General features: G+C 36.0%; 2 protein-coding genes and 1 long non-coding RNA gene across 3 annotated transcripts; 1 reads left to right on the plus strand and 2 right to left on the minus strand.

Moving 5' to 3' along the window:
* Positions 1-2,670: 2,670 nt before the first annotated feature.
* On the plus strand, positions 2,671-4,185 carry LOC149709298 (uncharacterized). Its single transcript, XR_016380299.1, has 3 exons — positions 2,671-2,881; positions 2,952-3,199; positions 3,878-4,185. It is a non-coding gene; the product is annotated as an uncharacterized LOC149709298 (long non-coding RNA).
* A 454-nt stretch (positions 4,186-4,639) lies between these two features.
* On the minus strand, positions 4,640-23,494 carry LOC149709299 (uncharacterized). Its single transcript, XM_089863998.1, has 22 exons — positions 22,424-23,494; positions 22,258-22,351; positions 21,329-21,481; positions 20,341-20,549; positions 20,120-20,236; positions 19,881-19,985; positions 14,959-15,138; positions 14,792-14,885; positions 14,097-14,249; positions 12,844-13,052; positions 12,612-12,737; positions 12,359-12,463; positions 11,602-12,081; positions 11,263-11,366; positions 7,780-7,945; positions 6,979-7,149; positions 6,797-6,890; positions 6,394-6,546; positions 5,781-5,989; positions 5,549-5,674; positions 5,292-5,396; positions 4,640-5,121 (listed from the first exon to the last, which is right to left on the minus strand). Exons 2-22 carry the CDS (start codon positions 22,302-22,304, stop codon positions 4,640-4,642), a joined length of 3,588 nt encoding a protein of 1,195 aa, XP_089720124.1. The 5' UTR covers positions 22,305-22,351; positions 22,424-23,494.
* Positions 19,055-19,912, minus strand: LOC149709300 (steroid 17-alpha-hydroxylase/17,20 lyase-like). The gene is made up of 2 exons (XM_089864652.1): positions 19,792-19,912; positions 19,055-19,602 (listed from the first exon to the last, which is right to left on the minus strand). Exons 1-2 carry the CDS (start codon positions 19,799-19,801, stop codon positions 19,121-19,123), a joined length of 492 nt encoding a protein of 163 aa, XP_089720778.1. The 5' UTR covers positions 19,802-19,912; the 3' UTR covers positions 19,055-19,120.
* Positions 23,495-24,860: the final 1,366 nt, after the last annotated feature.

Raw genomic sequence — 24,860 nt, forward strand, 5'->3', positions numbered from 1 at the left:
TGAAGCTTAATTTTTTTTAATACTTTTAAATATGGTAAAATTCAATATAGAATAAGTTGAGAAGAAAAGAATCTGTTAAAAAACTTAGTTCTTGTTTCAATTTGACGATAGTAAGGCCTTGTCATTAGCAGACGAATCATTCTAAAAAACAAGGTTTGTCTGAGTAAATTTATAATACTCCATAGACGCGGAAGTGTTATGTCTGACACTTTCACGCCGACATAAACGTTAAAACATAAGTAACATAATCTAGATCTATGTAAGTAAAAGTGCTGACTGGCGGTTTGATATTCAACACACAGTACAAACTACTTGACCTAGAAGGCTGAAATTTTTGAAGGGACGTTATTCTTAAGCAGTAGGCGCGCAGAAATAAAGGTTTACACAATCCGTCACCATCTTGAACAATGGCGGCCCTGAAAGGAAAAGACCTTCTTTATGGAATAACATGTGTACGTTTCAACAGATTCCTTTAATATTTAATACACGGGTCTTGTGGCTTTTGTGTTTTAATTAGGGATGAACCGGTACCGATACCATATCGGTATCGGCACCGATACTCAGGGTTTCCCGATAGTATCGGATCGGTTGGTTCGATACCGATACTAAACCGATACTCGTTTAAAATGCGTTATATGACGCTACATGACATTTTTAGGTCTTTTCGTAACGTAATGATGGTGATAATATCTTATTTCTATGAATTACAATCGTGACGAGTTCTCATTTATATAAAAAGTGCCATCTAACAACTAATAAGCGAAAATCTTTCTTAGTAAGCGCCTGTAGGGATGAACCGATACCATATCGGTATCGATCGGTATCGGTTCATGTTTGTACCGGTATCGATCGGTATCGGGTTAAGCCTGGTATCGGCCATCTCTAGTTTTAATTATCCGTGGCGAAAATTGTTTTACAGCGAAACGCCTTCATGAAAGCATTTGATCGAGTGTTATACTTATCGTTTTTATGATACTCATAAATTGACGCGTCCATATACCATGGTAGTTGCGTCAGTGGTTGCGTTTTTGATATAAACATCTGCTGTAATTCTTTGGAAAATTTTAAACACATCTACGAGTGTAGCATACCTGTATGTACCACATCCGCAGCTTATCCAAAAATTAAGTTTGTGCCTTTTCAGAACTCTGCTAAACAATCATGTTTTATTCTAGTTTGTATGGTTTAAAGTCGAGTAAATTCGTAAGTGTATTTACATTTATCAAACGAAGTGTGTCATATCAAAACGAAAAGCACAGAGTAATGTTAGCCGCAGCTCATCGGGGATTATATGAAGCCAAGTTAACCGACAGGGTTTATAATCACGCCAGCGCTAAATTTGTAGACGATAATAAGCGGGAGCGCATTCTAATTACGCCTTATCCAATTAACTTCAACGAGGTAACTATTTAAATGTTTGTAACAGCATTACGTTACGTAACAATGTGAAGTCTTGACTGACTGATAATCAATGCCCAGCTGAGCCCGCTTTAGGTAGAAGGCTGAAATTTTGCAGGGACTTTACTCTTAAGTAGTAGGCACGCTCAACGAAAGATTTTTCCAATACAGTGCCATCTTGAAAAATGGCGATCCGAAAAGAAAAAACATTTTTAATGGAATAACGTCAGCGCGTTTCAACCAATTGCTATAATACTTAGTCAACTATACCCTCTAGACGGGCTTTATGACTTTTTGGTTTAATTTGCCGCCATCTTTAAAAATGGCGGCCCGATAACGAATAAAATTTTCCTACAGCCTCACGGGTAAAGCCGGGTGGCTTTCCTACTAGTTGAAAATAATTATGGCATATTAAATTAAGTTCTTAATAAAGGTTTGTTGTCATGTTGTATATAGAGGTTTTCGTTAGAACGGGCTGTGCGACTTTAAAACAATACTACTCTTTGGGGTTTGTATGATCAAATGGCTCTGTCTCATGATTGGTCGCTTCTAAGATATTTTTTTTTGGTAGAAATCACGTTTGGTTCAGAAAATCAGCGATTAACGAATCTCATTGAACGATATACATATTGTTGTTGTGTTCATTTTTTGAACAGATAATTGAAATACTCCTAAACGTATATTCTAGGTTACGCCAAATAATCTCTTAGAGATTACAAGAGAAGGACGTTTGTTAGAGGGCAAGAAAGGTTAGTCGAAGTTTATAAATACGGAAGTTGTGCATTTTTGGGTTAACTGAGACAATCGTCACATAGTATTAACTGAGTTGGGAATTATTACAGGTTTGTCACAGATTTTTTAATTAAAAATTCTCTGACTTCTTCAGGTTTTAAAGACATTTTCCAATTGGAACAATATCTACGGGAGTGGTTATTTTTAGATTTAGTAAACCCCTTCAGGACAAACTTACTCAAGCCTCCCAAATTTCCCTGAGTTTTCCCTAAATTTTACTGAAAACTATAAATTTCCATGAGTTTTCTCTGAATTTTGCTAAAAATATTAAATTTCCCTGAGGTATCCCTGAATTTCACAAGAAAATGTATATTTCCCTAAGGTTTCTCTGAATTTCTCACAAAAATTATACATTTCCATGAGATCTCCCTGAATTTCACAAAAAAAAATTATAAATTTCCCTGAGTTTTCTCCAAATTTTTAGTCAACAATTTATTTTCCTGAAATTTCCAGGTTCTCCAGGTTTGTATCAACTTTGTTGTGGCAACCCTGAAATACTTGTTACACCCCATTCCCTCCCATGAACAAACCAGTTTGTGTTTGTTCCCTCTATAACCAAGTTTGAAGAAATTTCTTTGTCTTCTGACAGAATTGCACGATGTGACCAGATCTTTTCATTTGGGAATATACAAACACGTGCCAGAAGCTTCCTGCATCCTTCACACGCACTCAACATTCGTTTGCATAATTGGTAAGCTACTAGTCTTAGCTCTGCCCAATGTCCCCTTGAAGGTTCTCTAAACTATTACCAATTTACGCAGCCTCGTTAGAAGTTGACGAAATAAAGCCCTTGCACCAAAGTTTCTTTTGGATAAAACCTTCAATTGCTAAGAAATCTTATAACGGCTTTGTCAATAACCAAAGTGAAGGCGAGAGAATCGGAATTATGGTGAAAGAAGATAATTGCAACGCCTTGATATTACCCAATCACGGCTCGGTTGTGATCGGGCGAACCATAGCTGAGGCTTTCAACAGAGCACTTCTTTTGGAATGGTCTTGCAAAATTCAAGTAAGAACGGAACTGAATTGGGCTAGTTTCAGGAGTTTATAAGACTCTCGAAGTGAGTGTCTCGAAACTTCTGAAAAATGTTGATATAAATTTTGAAACCTCTCCGGGTCTCCGAGTGACTTATCTCTTTCTCTTAACGGTTCAGAATTAGCCGAAAGTTAAATACACGTTTAAATGAACAATATTGGGTTCCTTAAAAGAATGAACGTAATTAGATAGCCGTAGTTATAGGTCTGATCGGGCAAACGCTTCCATTCTTTCTTGCATGTTCTCTTTTAGAGCGGCTAGAGATAATTTATCTTTACAACGGACTATCGTTAGCAATCATGCTGGATAACTAGGAATACTGGTAAAGTACAACGACAAGGTAGTGCATAATTTTAATAAATAGCAATAGTTGCATGCTCAGGAAATAAAGTGGGTAGAAATTAAGTCCTAGACTCGGAGAGGTAATATTTTGGTTTCCCAACTTGTCTTAAGAACTAGTAGATATTTGGACTAAATGTTGGCGTGCCACGGTAAATAATCTCTAGCGTGATTCTCCTCAGAGCACCATGATTTTTTAAAACGTTGCCTTCTAATAACGATTTCATAATAACGTAACATTGAAACAAGAACAAAAACTGAAACTAACGATAACAGGAGCGTTTTTTCCCCCCAAACCTTGTTTTTTTCTAGGTTTATGCCATGACAATGCGATTTCCAATGAGAACAATATCACCTGAAGTATTGGAAATGGGCCGAAAAACTATAGAAAAACGAATGCGTGAAGACCCCAGCTTTGAGGCGGAACACCTAAATTCTTTAATACGAAAGTATAATTACTCCAAATTTGAATGAAAATTAACGTTGATTAAAATAAAACAGACTTGAAAACTGAACGAGACTCAAAATTGCTAATTAAACGCGTGAAACCGTTCCTTCTGTAATATCAGGATTTATCATTCATGAAAACATAAAATCAAGCTAGATTAAGATGTGTGTGTTTGTGTGTGACTAGATTTACGCAGAGTATTCATCCTAGCATCAGTTCATAAGATATGTTCCATAAGTTTGTCACTTGTTACTGTCAAAAAAGTGACGTAGGTGAAACGTCATACTTTCTCGTAAAGTGATGCCTGGTGAGGCGCTGTCAAAGACTTAGTACAGACTAAAAAGGAAGATGGAATGCAAAACCGTATGTAGTCAATTCTCGCGTTGCTCTTGAACTAGTTCTCAGTAAGTCTAAACTAAGTATCAGGATTCACGAAATCATAAAAACTAAATTGTGTGATTAGAATTACGCCGAAAAAAAATTCAAACATGACACAAAAGGTTTCATAATGGTTTAAATAAACTCATAGACCTATATTATACCATTCACAATCGACATAAGTCAATTTCAAAGGAGAGGGAACTCCTAAACATACATCGAATGCTCAAATTACGACTGTAATAATGTTACACTCTTGGTTTTACAACGATCTTAAAACTTTCGGGCAAAGAAAACACCATAGTATTCTGTGGTTCAGTATTGATGTTGCGAGACGATACCTCTTTGCTGAGCTCTACTTTTTGAACAATATTAGCCACCAAATAGAAGAGATCGTTTCTTGCAAGCTTTTCTCCAAGGCAAATTCTCTTTCCTTCACCGAAAGGAATGAATCCATTTGCTTTCTTGACATCGCTACCATCTGAATTCAAGAACCGTTCTGGTTTGAACACTTCGTGTTTATCCCAAGAATCCTCATCATGTTGTATCTGATCCAGTAAGATTTGGACTGTAGTTCCCTTCCTTATTTTGTGTCCAGCCAGTTCAGTGTCAACAACAGCAACGTGCGACACGCCAACAGGAGCCGGTGCACGTAGACGAAGGGCTTCAGTTATAAAAGCGCAGGTGAAGGGACAGTTCTTGCTATCAGATGATATTGGCATTCGGTTACCTTTTTAAAAATTACAACAAAATGTTAACGGTTCTTGAATAAAAGGTAATGCGATATTGTCTTAAAGACTGACATCTCAAGTTTAATTCAACCTAACTAAAACTAATACCAAAAGCAATTAGAAAGTTTACGTCACAAACGCAATAGAAATGAAACCTAAAAATGAATACCTATGTTTTTCTCAATTTCATCTCGAATTTTCGTTTGCATGTCTGGATGGTTACAGAGTAAGACAACAATCCATGTCAAGGCACTCGTTGTTGTGTCAATTCCGGCTATATTTCATAAAATGTAATATCTTTTAGTGTTTCCATCTACTCTTCCTTCCAAATCTATTTTATTATCAACTATTCAAGGGGACACTAGATGTCAAGTGTCAGGTACCAATCAAAATCAAGACACTTTGAAATGATTTCTGTTTCCTCACCTACAAATAAATCGCCCATAAGTTTTCTGGAAACCTCGTCAGTCACAATATCCTTTATATCTTTATCTTCTTCTTTGGCCTCTATCGCTGATTTGATAACAGCGTCTGAGAAATTTCTGATTTCACCTTAAAGATAAGTGTAAAAGTAACGTGAATTAATCCTTCAACGACGGATTCGAGGTAAAATTATAGCTCATATTGTTCCATTCAGGGGCGATAAAAATTATCATACCATCAGTGTATGTCTCTTGGTTCAATTCGTGCTTTTCTTTAACAAACTTTCCTAGTTCTATGAACATTTTCGTAAGAGCTTGATCTCTTTTGCGATACAACAGTAGAAGTAATGGTGATGTATCTCCCGGTGTATTGCCAAATAATTCATGGAGTTGGTCGAATAATTTATTCAAATGCTTGCTTTCCTCTCGAGACAAACTTCCAACTCTGCATTGAAAGTTATACGTTTCATAAGAGGTATAGCGATGCAATTACTTGGGGTTACAACAGAAATAATTGATAACATCCCATTTCTTACTGAAAACTCTCAGCCCTTATTTTTTATTAAGGGCTCTTAAATTCTAAAGTGTACCAGTAAATAATTATTTTGTGATCATGATTACATTCACCACTTTCGGAGGTGAAATATGAAAAACACTTCGGAAACTTTGAATGATTTGTTATTGAGTAATTTTGTTATCTTTCAATTAGCAATAACTGATTCCCAAAGGAGATAAGATAGAATAAAAATGTTTCTACAATTCACTATTCCGTAGTAGTCTAATTTATTTTTGAAACGATTTACTGCGTTGAAATTGGAGTTATGGCGATAAGAAACAAGAGTAGATTACCCAAATGCAGTATTCGCAATGATGTTGTATAAAACTATGTGTAAATATTCAGCCGGATTAAATGGAGCTCCTTTATGCTTCAGCATTTTTTCAATCAGATCTTCAGTCGCTTCTTTTACAATGATCGCTAACTTCTCAGAGTCAGCAAATTTTCTGTAAGATATTTGGAGATTTTTATTAATTTCAAATTCTTATTAGGGGAGAGATAAGACGGCAACCTGACCGCCATAGTATTCATGATAGGTTAGATTGGGTTAGGTTAGGGTTCTGTCTGAAAACTATCATAAATTTTTTATCCTATTTCAGAGTTTAAACCCTGAAATTCTAAGCCTAACGGAATATCTTTGGTAAGATTAGTTAATGATTTTGGTGTAATTTTATCATCGCACAAGTGATTTATTACCTTACTGCTTGAGATGCAACTTTGCGTTTGACATCCCATTCTTTCACAGACGCCTCGAAGATTACTGTTCCCGTATGTTTCTGAAATGTATTAACTAAGAGAAGTGATTGGTTAATGGCCTTAGACTAGACGATCACTTTGAACTGAACAATTAAAGTTATTTTGTATAAAAAATTATTTACTTGATCTAAATTTAGGTCTGCCAAGGAAGTCGTTCTTTTTGACTATAAGAGCTTCTTTGGCCAAATCCCAGTTTGATACAAAGACGAATGGCTTTTGACCGAGCCAGAGTGTGAAAATACCACCGTATTTCTTTTTCAGGTTCGAAAGAACTTGTCTCTGCTTTTTCCCACCTGCGAAGACTGATGATAAAATATATTATTCAATTTTAAAGTAGATACAAGGTTGAGTTGTGGAAGCCCAGTGGTCTTATCATTACTTCAAAATAGAATTTATTGGAAAGGTTTCATGAAATATCCTATATAATCCCATATTTTTAGACCTTTCATGATAAATCCTATATAATCCTATATTTTTAGACCTTTCATGATAAATCCTATATAATCCTATATTTTTAGACCTTCCCTGTAATATCCTATGTTTTTAAACCTATTATGAAATATCCTTTAGATTCCTTTATTTTTAGATCATTCGTGAAATACCCATTACAATAATATATTCTTTACAATCCTATATTTTAAAGCCTTTCATAAAATATCCTTTTTTTTTTGAAAATTTCATCAAGTATCCTATAAATCCTATATTTTTAGACCTTTCACGAAATATCCTTTACAATTCTATAATTTTAGACATTTCATGAAATATCCTTTGCTATGTATATCCAAAAATATTCCTAAATTATCATATAAATGAGAATTTTGATCCCATAATATTCTATATATCCTCATTTTTGTCCTAAATTATTCTAAATTTTTCATCAGACTTAAGGATAATGAATACAATTAAAAAACAAAATTACTAACCAAGAATGTTTCCAATAAACGGGAGGGGTATTGGACCAGGAGGTAACTCTCTGATCTGAATCCATAAGCTGACCAAATTAAAACAGACCAATCCAACTAGAAACGCGGCCAGATATTCACTAACTACGTTAAAGGAGTAAAACTCCTCCGGTATTAATTTGAACATCTTTGCCCGAGAACTTAACGGTAACGAATGTAAAGTAGAAGGGTAGGTTCTGGGTATTTTTATATTTCAATGTCAAACTATTATCTTGACTGATAGTTATTATAAAACCAAATTCTTTACACGTACCTAGAACAGACGCTTCGTTTTTCGAAATTTGATGTATAAGGCCATACTTTACACCCATTATTTATATCCAGGAATATATACAGCTAATTGGAATTATTAAGCACCCTTAATATCTATGCGGGCTTTGTGGGCCGGGCTTGAGAACTTACTATCCGTCACGCCTCATAATTCTGATTGCGTCTTTATAACTGCAATTTCATATGTTGAAGCACTGCGAGGTCCTTGACGCGCAGCAAGATAGTTTATTCGCGATGTAAAATTCGAAATGCATAATTATTAGTCTAGCTCTTCTTATAAAATCCGCCTAAATACGTTAAGACAACGACTACACAGTGATTCCAATAAGCTGTTATGTATTTCTGTTAGAAATAGTTAAGTAAACTCGTTATCGACGAAGGTCACTTTGATTTTCAGCCTTTAACAAGGGACCTTCATTTCTATCAAAATTTCAGATAAGCCATGGTTGCTTCAAAATATATTATTTTCTTAATTAGTACGATATTTTTGGTAACGATAAGTTTAGTTTCGCAGATAACTAATAATAACGGTCTCCTATTTGTTTAAAGGGTATGAGAAGCTTCGTTTGAAAAACCTCTGATTTATATAACAAAAGATAGAATTAATTACTGTGAATTCAAAAATTCAAGCTTTTAATTCTCCGATTTCTGGTTATTTGGCAATATGCATTTGAAAATGCTTCATATGAAATTATTTGAAATCCACTTTTTAAGGAAGGCTAAAACGTTTTCCTGTTTTTGACGTCACACACGCGAGATGGTGCCACTCTCTCCGCTATCAGACTCAGAGTTTAGACAGGGGAGAAGCATGGACCAAGGATTATTTAAAATGTCTAAGGATAGAACGCACACACAGATCTCTATAGTAAGGGAATGTTCTCTAGTTGTTCCGAAATTTTAACCCATCCCCCTCTTCTCCACCTACTGTTTTGGTGCGTCAAACGGAAAAGAAATATAAATATGGCGCCACCTATCTTATTATCGCGAAAGCATAGCCGAAAGAGAGATAGTTTTCGAAAGCATGCTGTATAGTTCTTTTTCGAATTGTCAACGGTCGTTAAGAACGATTAGTTCAACATTGAAGAATGAGGTTAGTTCCTAAAAATCATAATTTAATTTTAATAATAGATTAAAGCAATTATCCTTGATTAAAGCAAACATTCCGTTCAAGAATATATGAGGTGAGTTTACACTAATTTAGTTTAATAGGCAAGGTTTTAGTAGATCTGATCGAGCAGACAGAGAGCGACAAAACTTTCAAGAAATCGGTCACGTGTTGACGCTTCAAAATATTGGCTTTCCGGTTTGCCGATTGTGCCCGCTAGGTGCCGTTTGGAACATCTACCTTCGATATTTCCTTCTCTGCGTTTTATCCTTAGACATTTTAAATAATCCTTGCATGGACAAAGCTCGAGACGCGTATAGGATTCCCGCGCTTTTTTTCCTCACGTCATAGTGATGTCATCATGTAGGCGAACAAGCTCGACAAGACAACATTGTTGATATATCGAAACTGAGTTTTCGTGATTTTCCAATAGATTTTAAAAATAGAAACTTTGGTTCACTTATATTAAAAACCTGATATTTTGAAAGTAGACTTGAAAGTGTAACATAATACCACTTTCGTGGTAAAATATGATATGAAATTGTAAATTCCCATACCCTTTAAATACGAGGGTAACAATAAGCCCAGCTAAAACCTACATTCAAACAAGACACAAAGGTTTTAATTCAAGATTTTAGAATATTTCTGACAATGAATGCACAAAGATTCCCATTAGATGTATGAATTCCTCTTAGAGATAGTTAAACAAATCCATTATCCACCAAGGTCACTTTGATTTACGCCTTTAACGAATGACCTTCACGGCTGTCAAAAGGTTTTGAAGAATTCCAGGCGTTTGAATATTTATTTTCTTTGCAAGTATTCCGATTCGTAAGTCAGCTCTTCATCCTATGCTAGAGGTTATAATATTTTTTCAATGGCTCAGCGTTGACTTGTGTGTATCAATTATACCGAGGGGTCCGTCATTCGAAAAAAAACGTACGGGATTTTTAAATCCGTCGGATTTTTATGGATTTTTACGTATTTTTTTTTTTAAATGGATTTGTCGATTTTTTATAAAAATCCAAAATCCAGTAGGATTTTCAAAAAAACCGTTGTATTTTTGAATTCTTTCATGGAATTTTGTATTTTTTCTCGGGATTTGGAATTTTATTCGGGATTTTGCATTTTTGTTTCGGGATTTTGTATTTTTTTTCGGGATTTTGTATTTTTTCGGGGATTTTGTATTTTTTCGGGATTTTGTAATTTGTTTTAGGAATATCATTATTTGTTCTGGGATTTCGTATTTTTTTAGGATTTTGTATTTTTAACTGTAATTTTTATCGCCTTCCTGGATTTGTGGATTTGAAAATTTTGGATTTTTTGGTGGATTTTCACAAAATTTTGGATTTTTTGGTGGATTTTCACAAAATTTTGGATTTTTTTGTGGATTTTCACTAAATTTTGGATTTTTACAAAATTTTGGATTTTTTTGTGGATTTTCATAAAATTTTGGATTTCTAAAAAAATACGAGCACACTCCCGGATTTAACATGTTATTTTGGATTTCTAAAAAATTTTCGGTATTTTTTCATTTTTTTTGGATTTTCGGTGGATTTTTGGATTTTTTACATAATTTTATATATTTTGAAACTTTTGAAAGATCTTCGGATTTTTCAAAAAATACAAAATCCTTTTTGTATTTTCACTGGAATTTTGGATTTGTTTTTGGATTTTTCCCCGAGCGTACGGGATTTTTTGGCAATGACGGACCCCTCGAATTATACTATTACAAGTTGGGAAACCAAAATAAACCTCTCCGCGTCGAGACGAGAGCTATCTAAAAAATTAAGATGTTTTTCTTAAAAAATTAAATTAATATAATTGATATTATTTTAATTGTCATTAATTTACCTTAATTCTAGTTAATTCGTTTTAAGAACGTTATTCCTAAAATCATTTTAAACATAGCTATTGTTGACGTTCGAATTCTAGCGAATGCCTCTTGAACAATGTTTGGAAATTTAAGTTGGCCGATTCCCGATAAGGGATAAGAAATAGCGCAAATGCGTGAACCTTTGGTGCAAGCCCAGCCATTGGGAGAATAGACGTTTCTCTTAACTCTATACTTTTGCTGCGTACATCTTAATCCTAACGATGACAACCCATATTGCTTTCTGTGAACCGCGAAAGCGGTACGGATATTGCAAACAAGTATGCTCCAATTTGCTTACTGTGAAAGCGTTGACAGACGGACAGATAGACATACATACACATAGACATGTCCAGTGTAATACCTCTCCATGATGTCATCGTCACTCGGAGAGATAAATAATAATACTAATCCCACTCGATTGAAGTCGCGGGTAACAGCTAGAGGTTTAAATAAACTTTTTTGTATTCGACACAAGTGAATTTTAATAAGTGATAAATACATCGAATGTTCAAATTGCGAGTGTAATAATATTACACTCTTGGTTTTGCAACGATCTTAAAACTCTCAGGAAGATTAAACATCATGGTATTCTGCGGTTCAGTATTAATGTCGCGAGACGAAACCTCTTTGCCGAGCTCTACTTTTTGAACAAGATTAGCCAACAAGAAAAAGAGATCGTTTCTGGCGAGTTTTTCTCCAAGGCAAATTCTCTTTCCTTCACCAAAAGGAATGAATCCATTTGCTTTTTTGACGTCGCTTCCATCTGGATTCAAGAAACGTTCTGGTTTGAACACTTCGTGTTGAGCCCAAGAATCCTCATCATGGTGTATCTGATCCAGTAAGATTTGGACTAAAGTTCCCTTCCTGATTTTGTGCCCAGCCAGTTCAGTGTCTGCAACGGCAACGTGTGACACACCAAGAGGAGCCGGTGAACGCAGACGAAGGGTTTCGGTTATAAAAGCGCAAGTGAAGGGACAGTTCTTGCTATCAGATGCTAGTGGCATTCGGTTACCTTCATAAAAATTTCAATTAAATGTTAACGGTTCTTGGATAAAAGGCAATTAGGTGTAGTCTGGGGCCCTGCAATTCTGCTAATACGCCACTAGTAATAATTAGTATAGGGAGTTGTAGGTTACAAGGGGCAAAGCTTGATTACTATTATGCAATGAGAGACCAATCAGCGATTTACTTTAAAATTACCACGAAATCATTCTTAATTTTAGTTATTTCCATTTGCATTGAGTGGAAGGTTACGTTTACATCATAAGAAATAAACCAAAAATGAATACCTATGTTTTCTTCAATTTCATCTCGAATCTTCTTTTGCATGTCTGGATGGTTACAGAGTAGCAAAACAATCCATGTCAAGGCACTCGCTGTTGTATCAATTCCGGCTATATTTCATAAATGTAATATCTTTAATATTTCCATCATCTCTTCTATCCAAAGCTACTTTAATTATCACTCTTATATCTCACTGTCACTTCCAAAGGACATTAGATATTACCTATCGAGATACTATAACCATTCTTAATTCCTCACCTACAAATAAATCGCCCATAAGTTTTCTGGAAACCTCGTCGGTCACAATATCTTTTATATCTTTATCTTCTTCTTTGGCCTCTATCGCAGATTTGAGAATAGCGTCTGAGAAATTTCTGATTTCACCTTAAAGATAAGTGTAAAAAGAACATCAATTAATCCTTATACCAGAGATTGAAGGTAAGATTTTATCTGGAATCGATCCATTACAGGGCGATAAAAATTATCATACCATCAGTGTATGTCTCTTTGTTCAATTCGTGCTTTTCTCTAACGAACTTTCCCAGTTGTACCATCACGTTAGTAAGAGCTTGATCCCTTTTGCGATAGAGCAATAGAAGTAAAGGGGACACATCTCCGGGTGTATTACCAAATAAGTCATGTATTTCGTCAAATAAGTGTTTCAAATGGTTGCTTTCCTCTCGAGACAGACTTCCAACTCTGCATTAAAAGTTACACGTTTCGTAAGTACCTGGGATTACGACAGACAGGGCTCTAGAAATGGATTTAAGCCAAATGCGCTATAATGGCCGTTCGCGTTTCCTGCCTTTGTACAGTAAAACTCTTAAAAAGGGGAGAGCAGAGATTTAGGAGGTCAGAAATGGTAGGCCTTTAGCTTCAAGGATGGCGATCCAATTTCAATGATGTCGTACATCTCTAGTTTTTTGTAAAAACGTTTTTCTAATGTCTATGCAAATCAAAATCCTCACTGACAGACTGGCTGAATCATGAAACTAAATACAGTTCAAACATGTCTATTCTATCTTAAAAATATCGACTGACAAATTCTATATCTAGAGAAGCCGAAGTTCTGACTAAATGACTAACTTATAATCAACGCAAAGCCCTAACAACTTTTATATAAGACTGAAATTTTGCAGGGACGTTACTCTTAAGTCATAGACAAAGCCTAGATTATTATTCTTATTATTATTATTATTATTAGACACGCATCATCAAACATTTTTCGAATCAGTCGCCATCTTGAAAAATGGCGACTAGAAACGTTCGTGCTTTTCAATCAATTTCTTTAACATTTAGTGCAACTGTTCCTGCCTTATGGCTTTCGCCCTTCGATTTTCCGCCATCTTTAAACAACGTTGTGAAATTTCGAAAGACCTTCCTAATTTCCTTTACTCGTACCCCCGTTTTTGTATCGACAAAATTCATCCAGTTTTCCCTTCAACTATCTGATCTATAAGAACAACGGTTCATATCTGTATTATGTCATAATCTTTGTGATGATTGCGTTCACCACTTTTGGCGGTTAAATATGAAAAACACTTCGAAACCTTTCAATGATTTGGCATTGAATACTGTTTTTATCTGAAACCAGATATAGCTTTATCTTTTAATTAGAAATGACTGTTTTCCAAAGGAGATAAGATAAAATGCACTTCTTTACACCTCACTATTCCGTTATCATCTAATGGGTTTTTGAAACGTTTTCTGGAGTTATGGCGATTAGAAACAAGAGTAGATTACCCAAATGCCGTATTCGCAATGATGTTGCATAAAACTGTGTGTAAATATTCAGCCGGTTCAAATGGAGCTCCTTTATGCTTCAACATAATTTCAACCAGATCTTCAGTCGCTTCTTTCACAATTATTGCTAACTTCTCGGAGTCAGCAAATTTTCTATAAGATATACGGAGACTCATTAGTCATGATTGGTTGGTTCAGCTTGGTAAGGGTTTTGTTGGGGTTAGGTTTAGGTTTAATTTGGTTTGGCTCAAAGGGTGGTGTAAGGTTTTTCTCTTCTTGCTGTATTTTAAAAGTCTTAGCTGTTACAACAAGTAAACGAGTGACACCTCTAATTCTCGTAATACTAGGTTTAGTAATGATGGTGTGTTCTCATACAGCAATTTTGTGTGAAATCGGAATACATTAGCAAGGTATCTTATGATTTACTAAATGACTATCTTTAATTTTCAAAGTCTTAAAGCTGAGGTGTTAAGCATAAGTGGTTTTTCGCCTAACCGGGTTCTCAGACAAAAAAATAGACATTCATCAATATCACAAAAGCTAGTCCACCACTTAGCTAAGTATGAACTTTAGGCTCAGCAGGTCAACCTTTGAAACCTTGATATTTTAGATAAATTTTAACGAAATACTTTTTGTAAGTTTAGTTAATGATTTTGATGTAATTTTATTCATGTACTAGCAATTCCATTATTTACCTAACTGCTTGAGCCGCAACTTTGCGTTTGACGTCCCATTCTCTCATTGATGTCTCGAAGATTACGGTTCCCGCGTGTTTCTGAAATGAATTAACTACAGAGAAAAAGAACTTGTTAATGAAATAGGCGATCACTTTTGAAATTATTTACTATAAAAATTTACTTACTAGATCTTAATTTAGGTCTGCCAAGGAAGTCATTCTTTTTAACCACAAGCGCTTCTTTGGCCAAATCCCAGTTTGATACAAAGACAAATGGCTTGTGACCGAGCCAGAGTGTGAAAATACCACCGTATTTCTTTTTAAGGTCCAAAAGAACTTGTCTCTGCTTTTTTCCACCTGCGAAGACTGTTGATAAAATATATTATTCAATTTGGTTCAGGGTAAATTAGACCTGCACGGCCTGGTTTAGAAGAGATCGAATTCCATATTAAAAAAGAAATTAAGCTTTCCTTAATTTTGATTAATATCAAATGAATTGGCAGTAAAATGTAAGAGTTGGGCCACGCCATTTTTTGAGTCACATGAAAAACTCTCGCAGAAGCCGTGACTGCTAATGTGCTGAATGTTTTTTCATCGAGAAAAGTTTCAACAGTTTCTTTTTCATAGCCATTGAAACGGAAAATAATCATAATTAAGGGTTTTAGCCTTCAATGGGAGGAAACTTTGCGGTTTTACTGGCTCAAATCTCTTAAAACCAGAATGAATGACTATTTGTATATAAAAACAAGTTGGGAAACAAAACTAAACCTTTCCGAGTCGAGACGTAGGTTATCTACCAAATTAAGATGTTTTTCTTAAAAAATAAATATAACTTAGTTTAATTATTTTAATCGTCAGTAATTTACCTTAATTCTAGTTAAGTCCTTTTAAGAAACGTTGTTCTTAAAGTCATTTTAAACATAGCTATTGTTAACGTTTGACTTCCCAAATTTTGTAAATTTAGGGTATATAACGCGATTGATTTGATTTACAATAAATGATAAAAAAAAACTGCAATTGTGAGAACCTATGGTGGAAGTTCTGCCATTTGAAGAGTAGACGTTTCTTGTAACCCTAGCCAATCGCTACGAACTTCTTAACCCTAAAAATTATAATGAAGTAGAAACCAATATTGCTTTGTGTGAACTACGAACGTGGTCCTGATATTGCAAATACGTTTGCTCCGATTTGCCAACTGCGAACGCGGTAAAAGACAGACAGACACACACACGGACCTATCCAGTTTAATACATCTGCGTCATCGTCACTAGGGGAGGTAGTAAAGTCCTAAAGTATCATATATATGGTACATTTTGGCAGAAGGGGATAATAGAAGAAGGATGACACTCTGTATCCTCTTAATACTTCAGTTATGTAACGTCATTCTTCCCAGGCTCACCCTTTAAGTTTGCTTTCCCGCTCATCAAACTACAAATGGGCATCGCACCGTAAGGTGAATTCTATAATTGTTTGGCATTAAATCCCCAGCAATCATCCCACAAACCTCGTCTTGACGAGGGACAAAAATGCGCAAGCGCGTCTTGTCAAATATTTAAACGCTAATAGAGTAATGATGAGGGAACTATTTATCGTGTATGTGATTCGGTTTAGTAACCTTGCTCTAAATGTTCCGATGTTGGGAAGAATGACGTTACACTTACCCCGCTTTGTGGTACACTTCTCTCGAAGAGAAGTATTATATACTTCTGATTTTGGTCATATATTATCCTGCATATCCTCGTTTTTATCCTCTATTATCCTATATATCCACATTCTTGTCCTATATTATCCTTAAAATCCTCGTTTTTGTCCTATATTATCCTAAATATTCTCGTTTTTGTCCTATAATATCTTACATAATAACCTAATTCTTTGTTCCATAAAATCGTACAAAATATAAAAAAAAAATACTCTATTCTTTCTATAAGGAATTTCAACCTTAGACTGGGCTTCTCATCCTGATGGTTAAACAACAATTGATTCCAAATAACTAAAATTTTCACCAGAAATAACGATAATGACTACAATTAAAAAAACCAAAATTACTAACCAAGAACGTTTCCAATAAGCGGAAGGGGTATTGGACCAGGGGGTAACTCTCTGATCTGAATCCATAAGCTGACCAGGTAAAAACAGACTAATCCAACAAGAAACGCGGCCAGATATTCACTAACTACGTTAAAGGAGTAAAACTCCTCCGGCATTAATTTGAACATCTTTGCCCGAGAACTTAACGGTAACGAATGTAAAGTAGAAGGGTAAGTTCTAAGTATTATTTAAGTCAATGTCAAACTATTATCTTAACTGATAGTTATTTTGAAGCCATTTATTGACAGACGGTTCTTTTTCGAAATATATGATTGATAAGACAGACAATTGACAGAACGATTTTACAGCCATTATTTACAACTAATGGAATAAAATCGTTATCGATGAAGGTTAATTTGATTTTGAGTCTTTGACATTGGCGTCAAAATTTCAGATAAGCCGTGGTTGCTTTCAAATAATTATTTTGCTAATTACCACGCCATTCAAGTATTTGATTTAGTTTGCAGATAAGTCATAAGGACAAACTCGGTACGATATCGCGGGAGGGTAAGAATAAGCCTTGCGAAAATCCTTGATGTCCTAATTGGGAAATAACCAAAATTTTTTTCGGTATTACGGATTTTATGGGACTAAAATTCTCATATATAAGATTTTGTAGGATTATTTTTAGAATCAACAATCAAAAATTATATTGAACTTTGGAAATGGAATAAGGGAACTTGGGAAATAAGGAATTGGCTTCGGTTGCTGAGTTGCCTAGATAAGGCTGAGAGTCCGGGAATGTGTGTTATTTTTTCTGATAAACAACAAGTTTTACTTGTATGTAATTGTACGTTACTATAGGATTTTACTTTATTGAAATTGGACGTAACTATAGGATTTTACTTACATAAAATTGCGCGCAAAATATGGGATTTTACTTGTATTAAATTGCACTCAAAAATTTGGGATTTTACTTGTATTAAATTGAACGTAACTATGGGAGTTTACTCTTATGAAACTGGTCGTAACTCATATATTTTACTGGTAAATAATTGTACGCCAAAAATATAGGATTTTAGTTGTATGAAATTTACCTAAAAATATACGATTTAAATTGAACGTAACTATGGGAGTTTACTCTTATGAAACTGGTCGTAACTCATATATTTTACTGGTAAATAATTGTACGCCAAAAATATAGGATTTTAGTTGTATGAAATTTACCTAAAAATATACGATTTTACTTGTATGAAATTCTACGCAAAAAATATAAAATTTTACTTGTAGGAAATTGTAAGTAAGAAATTAAACGATAGGCCCAAAGAATAGCAATTACTAGGAGCTCCCTGGCCATTTGGAAAATATTCCCCGAGAAAAACGTTTCTCGTAACTCTAGCCAATCGCCGCGTACATCTTTATCCTAACGATGACAACCAATATTGCTTTCTGCGAACCGCGAAAGCGGTTCGTATATTGCGAACATGTATGCTCCGATTTGCTTACTGCGAACGCAGTGACAGACAGACAGACATACTGAAACACCAACATTTCCAGTGTAACACCTCTCCGTTACGTCATCGTCATCGTCACTCGGAGAGTTAAAAAATAATACTAATTCCACGCGATTGAAGTCGCGGGTAACAGATAGAGGCAAGAATAAATTTACTATAAGAATGCCTAAGTCACTAGATTTTACGCATCTACTCTTACGCCGGTGTTAGTGGACAAGTAAGCCCCACCCCTTTCATGTCCGTCATTGCTCTGCGCTTTCCTATTGGATCCCGTGGGGATAGGTCATACAGACGCGATTGACTTATTCCGAATAGAGAAAAAAACCTCGAGCAAAGTAAACAGAAAATGGAGGCTGCCAGCGGTGCTGAAACAGTTAGGGAATGGTTTTTAATTGCCATTAGCAAGTTAGTTAAAGGTTTTGAACCTAACTTAATGGATTTTGAATATGTCTCTCTACGTGAAAAAGCGTTCGTTCGAAGTCGAATCAAGTGTACTATACTTATGATATCGTGAGTTCCAAAAACCAAACCAAGGTTTAACGTAAAGGTAAAAGAGATAGATGGTTGAAAACATAGAGTAAGATAAAATATTAAGTCCCGCCTTAGTTTCCAGCCTCCCCCCACCCATGAGGGGGGATTGTCGACTATCACGCGCGCACCGGACGCCTTTTTAGGCCTTCTTATAGTAAATTCCTTCTTGATAGAGGTTTAAATAAACTTTTTATATGACACCTTACACCTTCGACACAAGTGAATTTTAATAAGTGGTAAATACATCGAATGTTCAAATTGCGAGTGTAATAATACTACACTCTTGGTTTTGCAACGATCTTAAAACTCTCGGGAAGATTAAACATCATGGTATTCTGCGGTTCAGTATTAATGTCGCGAGACGAAACCTCTTTGCTGAGCTCTACTTTTTGAACAAGATTAGCCAACAAGAAAAAGAGATCGTTTCTGGCGAGTTTTTCTCCGAGGCAAATTCTCTTTCCTTCACCAAAGGGAATGAATCCATTTGCTTTCTTGACGTCGCTACCATCTGAGTTCAAGAAACGTTCTGGTTTGAACACTTCGTGTTGAGCCCAAGAATCCTCATCGTGGTGTATCTGATCCAGTAAGATTTGGACTAAAGTTCCCTTCCTGATTTTGTGTCCAGCCAGTTGAGTGTCTGCAACGGCAACGTGTGATACGCCAAGAGGAGCCGGTGAACGCAGACGAAGGGTTTCAGTTATAAAAGCGCAAGTGAAGGGACAGTTCTTGCTATCAGATGCTAGTGGCATTCGGTTACCTTTTTAAATATTACAACAAAATGTTAACGGTTCTTGGATAAAAGGCAATGAGGTGTAGTCTGGGGCCCTGCAATTCTGCTAATACGCCACTAGTGATAATAAGTATAGGGAGCTGTAGGTTACCAGGGGCAAAGCTTGATTACTGTTACGCATTGAGAGACCAATAAGCGATTTACTTTTGAAATTACCACTAATCATTCTTGATTTCAGTTATTTCCATTTGCATTGAGTGGAAGGTTAGGTTTCCATCATTAGAAATGAAACCAGAAATGAATACCTATGTTTTCTTCAATTTCATCTCGAATCTTCTTTTGCATGTCTGGATGATTACAGAGTAGCAAAACAATCCATGTCAAGGCACTCGCTGTTGTATCTATTCCGGCTATATTTCAAAATATATATAATCTTTTAGTATTTTCACCTACTTTAATTTCCACTCTTAAATCTCACTATGTCTCTTGAAAAGGACACTAGATATTACCTATCGAGATACTATAACCATTCTTAATTTCTCACCCACAAATAAATCGCCCATAAGTTTTCTTGAAACCTCGTCAGTCACAATATCTTTATCTTCTTCTTTGGCCTCTATCGCAGATTTGAGAATAGCGTCTGAGAAATTTCTGATTTCACCTTAAAGATAAGTGTAAAAAGAACTTAAATTAGTTCTTAAACGATAGATTCGAGGTAAGATTTAGTTTGAACTGTTCCATTAGGGGCCATAATAATTGTCATACCATCGGTGTATGTCTCTTTGTTCAATTCGTGCTTTTCTTTAACGAACTTTCCCAGTTGTACCATCACGTTAGTAAGAGCTTGATCCCTTTTGCGATAGAGCAATAGAAGTAAAGGGGACACATCTCCGGGTGTATTACCAAATAAGTCATGTATTTCATCAAATAAGTGTTTCAAATGGTTGCTTTCCTCTCGAGACAGACTTCCAACTCTGCATTAAAAGTTACAAGTTTCTTAAGTACCTGGGCTTACGACAGGCAGGGCTCTAGAAATGGATTTAAGCCAAATGAGCTATAATGGCCGTTCGCGTTTCCTGCTTTTGTACCATAAATTCCCAAAAAGGGGGGAGCAGAGATTGATGAGGTCAGAAATGGATAGCCTTTAACTTCGCGGATGGCGATTCAATTTCTGCTTTGTGGTACATCTCTAGCTTTTTTAGAATGTCTATGTAAGTCAAAGTCCTCACTGACAGACTGGCCGACTCATGAAACTAAATTCAGTTCAATAGTGTCCATTCTATGGTAAAAATATCGACTGATAATCCACGCCCATTCCAAACCACTTTACATAGAAGGCTGAAATTTTACAGGGACGCTACTCTTACGTAGTAGGCACGCATTAAGAAAGATTATCCCAATCCACCGCCATCTTGAAAAATGGGGGCCAGAAATGTGAAATAACGTCCTCTCATTTCAACCGATTTCTCTAAAATTTACTAAACTAGACAATCACTATGGACTTTGGCCTTCGTCATCTTTAAACAAGGTTCTGAAACCTCGAATGGCCTTCTTAATTCCCCACCCAGTTTTCCTTTCAACTACATGATTTACAAGATCAACGGTTCATATCTGTAGACATTGTAGAATGTGATAATCTTTGCCATGATTGCATTCCTTTACACCTCACTATTCTGTTATCGTCTAACGGGTTTTTGAAACGTATTGTTGCATTGAAATTGGGGTTACGGAGATAAGAAACAGGGTAGATTACCCAAATGCCGTATTCGCAATGATGTTGCATAAAACTGTGTGTAAATATTCAGCCGGTTCAAATGGAGCTCCTTTATGCTTCAACATAATTTCAACCAGATCTTCAGTCGCTTCTTTCACAATTATCGCTAACTTCTCAGAGTCAGCAAATTTTCTATAAGATATTTGGAGATTTATTAGTCATGGTTCAGCTTGGTAAAGGTTTTGTTAGGGTTGCAACAAGTAAACTAGGCCTAATTAACAAAAATGAACGACACCGCTAATTGGCGTATGTAGTGACGGTATGTTCCCATACATCTGATTATGTGTGAAATAGGAACATATTAGCAAAATATCTTATGATTTACTAGATGACCTTGTAGACTTCAATTTTGAAAGTTTAAAAGTTGAAGTATTAAGCCTAATGCTCAATTTTGATAAATTGTGATAACTAAAGCATGCGCTGTCAGCTGAAAGTGTCACGCGTCGTTGCGGCCGCTAATTGTTTGGAGTTCCCTATAGCCGTTTATGAATTAAAAATTAGCTTTAGGCTTAGCATTAGGCTTGCCTTAAAGGGGCTCACTGGCGCTGTTGGGGGGAAAACACCCAGCTCTTTGGCCATAAGGAATGGCGCCACCGTCGCGGTGGGCGGGTAAGCAATATGCTAACCAACAGTTTGACCCCCCTTCACCCCAACAGCTCCGGCCAGCCCCTTAAATTCGTTTCTAGCTACGCTTGATTTTCGCGTACCCGGGATTCACAGACAAACAAACAAACAGACACTCATCAGTATCACAAGAGCAGGTCTGGTATTACCTAACCACTTAGCTAAATATGAGCTTTAGGCTCAGCACTTCAACTTTTGAAACCTTGAAATTTTAGATAAATGTTAACGAAATACTAATGATTTTGATGCAATTTCATTTATGTACTAGCAATTTCATTATTTACCTAACTGCTTGAGCCGCAACTTTGCGTTTCACATCCCATTCTCTCATTGATGTCTCGAAGATTACGGTTCCCGCGTGTTTCTGAAGTGAATTAACTAAGAGGAAAAGGAGTTGTTAATGGAATAGGCGATCACTTTTGAAATTATTTCCCATAAAAATTTATTTACTTGATCTTAATTTCGGTCTGCCAAGGAAGTCGTTCTTTTTAACCACAAGCGCTTCTTTGGCCAAATCCCAGTTCGATATAAGGACAAATGGCTTGTGACCGAGCCAGAGTGTGAAAATACCACCGTATTTCTTTTTAAGGTCCAAAAGAACTTGGCTCTGCTTTTTTCCACCTGCGAAGACTGTTGATAAAATACATTGTTAATTTGCTTCAGGGTATACTTGACATGAGACCTTAAATGCAAGGCCTGGTTTAGAAGAGATCGAATTCCATATTAAAAAGAAAATAAGCTTTCCTTAATTTTGATTAATATCAAATGAATTGGCAGTAAAATGTAAGAGTTGGGCCACGCCATTTTTTGAGTCACATGAAAAACTCTCGCAGAAGCCGTGACTGCTAATGTGCTGAATGTTTTTTCATCGAGAAAAGTTTCAACAGTTTCTTTTTCATAGCCATTGAAACGGTAAATAGTCATAATTAAGGGTTTTAGCCTTCAATGGGAGGAAACTTTGCGGTTTTACTGGTTCGAATCTCTTGAACCAGAATGTATGACTATATGTATATAAAAACAAGTTGCGAAACCAAAATTAACCTCTCCGAGTCGAGATTAATATTAATATTAAATATAATTGAGTTTAATTATTTTAGTTGTCAGTAATTTACCTTAACTCTAATTAAATCGTTTTAAAAAACGGTGTTCCAAAAATCATTTTAAACATAGCTATTGTTAACGTTTGACTTAATAATGTTTGTAAATTAAAGGTGTATATAAGGCGATTGATTCACAATAAATGATAAGAAAAACTACAATTGTGTGATCCTATCATTGGAAGAGTAGACGTTTCTCGTAACCCTAGCCGATCACCGCGTACTTCTTAACCCTAAAAATTATAATGAAGTAGAAACCAATATTGCTTTGTGTGAACTACGAACGCGGTCCGGATATTGCAAATACGTTTGCTCCGGTTTGCCATCAGCGAACGCGGTGACAGACAGACAGAAACACACGGAAACGTCCAGTTTAATACATCTGCGTCATCGTCACTATGAAGGGTAGTAAAGTCCTAAGGTACCATATATATCAGACATTTTGGTCGTATATTATCCTATATAACCTTATTATCCTAAATGTAATATTCTTTATTTATTTAGTTAGAATATCAAACTTGCTTAACCTTATTATTTAGTTGGTTAAATAATTGTGCATTGTCCTTTAATGTTAAGATAAACTTTAATCTTATTTGGGATACATTTAGACATCGACTAGGCTTCGATCATAACAAAACAATACTGGTTAATGCGCGTTGTGGCGAGTCCCGGGAACCCAGCTGCTTATGCTTACAACGCCATCTGGTACACTAAAGTAACATATATATCACGCTCTTTTTTTTTTTTTTTTTTTTAAATATTTAACATAGATTGTATAGATGACTTTCTATAACCAAAAAATTTTGAATGAATGTGGAAAGTTTTAAATGTCTGTGAACCGCTTCGGTGGAATTACTACTCGACCACTCCTAGTTCGCCTGACAAGTGGAGTAGTGGGAGTAGCAACACGCTCGGTGGTTGTTGCTGCAGGGCTTTGTTGGACCGGTGAGGAAGACAAAACTGTGCTGTCCGGTGAAGATCCTTTGTGAGGCGATCGAGACAAAACCGGTCCTTCAGCGTTGCTGATTTCAGAAAGATGGTCGGAACTACTCGGAGGCGATATCGCACCCGGACCTCTAATCTCTGATTGCGGGAATGGCATGACAGGGTGTTGAGCCCATTGTGGCTTGGGCGGTGTCATTTCTTTTGACCTGTCCATCTCCTTTTGCAGCACTCGACGAGGTCGTAAATGCACGCGGTTTCGTCGATATACGGCTCCCGTGGCTGTTCTAATCCAATAGCTATTGTCATCCGGGCCAAGTGATTGAACAGTGGCCGGTAACCATTCTCTGGTCTTAGTTGTATACCAGACGTCTTGATTAACTCTGAACTGGGAGAGTGGTTTAGTGTGATGGTTCCCGTATTTGTTCATGTGTTCTTGGCGCGCTTGTAATTGTCGAACGTGATCGGCTATCGGAAACTTGGGCTTTAGATCGCTGCGGTGAATCGGTAAAGTAGTACGAAGTTTTCGGCCCATCAACATTTCACCTGGAGACGGTAATGTTGCAGTTCGCGATGCTCGATATTCTAGAGGGCCGGTAGGCCCTTCTAGATAAGATCCCACACCCTCCCGTAATGTTAAATGAAAATTCACAGATTTTCGCCGATTTTCCCATAGGAATAACATGGGGTTTTTGGTGCTCCTGTACATCGAATCATTTAAAAACTAAAGCGAAGTTACGTTTCGGAATACTTTCAAATTAACAAGTAACTATTCAAGGTGTGCCTTTTTCAAGTTTCATCAAAATTAATTAAGTCTAAGTATGTTAATTTAATTAAAAATGTAAGTA

This window comes from Phalangium opilio, unplaced genomic scaffold, assembly GCF_054372755.1.
Source record: "Phalangium opilio isolate 3A_F unplaced genomic scaffold, DU_Popi_V2 ptg000013l_1, whole genome shotgun sequence".
NCBI lineage: Eukaryota > Metazoa > Arthropoda > Arachnida > Opiliones > Phalangiidae > Phalangium > Phalangium opilio.

Coding starts and splice junctions, on each gene's coding strand:
- LOC149709299 (XM_089863998.1), bottom strand. CDS start 22,304: ATGAGAGAATGGGATGTGAAACGCAAAGTTGCGGCTCAAGCAGTTAG. Junction 6,891..6,978: donor CAGACCTAAATTTAGATCAA/GTAAATAATTTT, acceptor CACTTCTCTTAG/TTAATACATTTCAGAAACAT. Junction 5,397..5,548: donor TATGGGCGATTTATTTGTAG/GTGAGGAAACAG, acceptor TATGAAATATAG/CCGGAATTGACACAACAACG.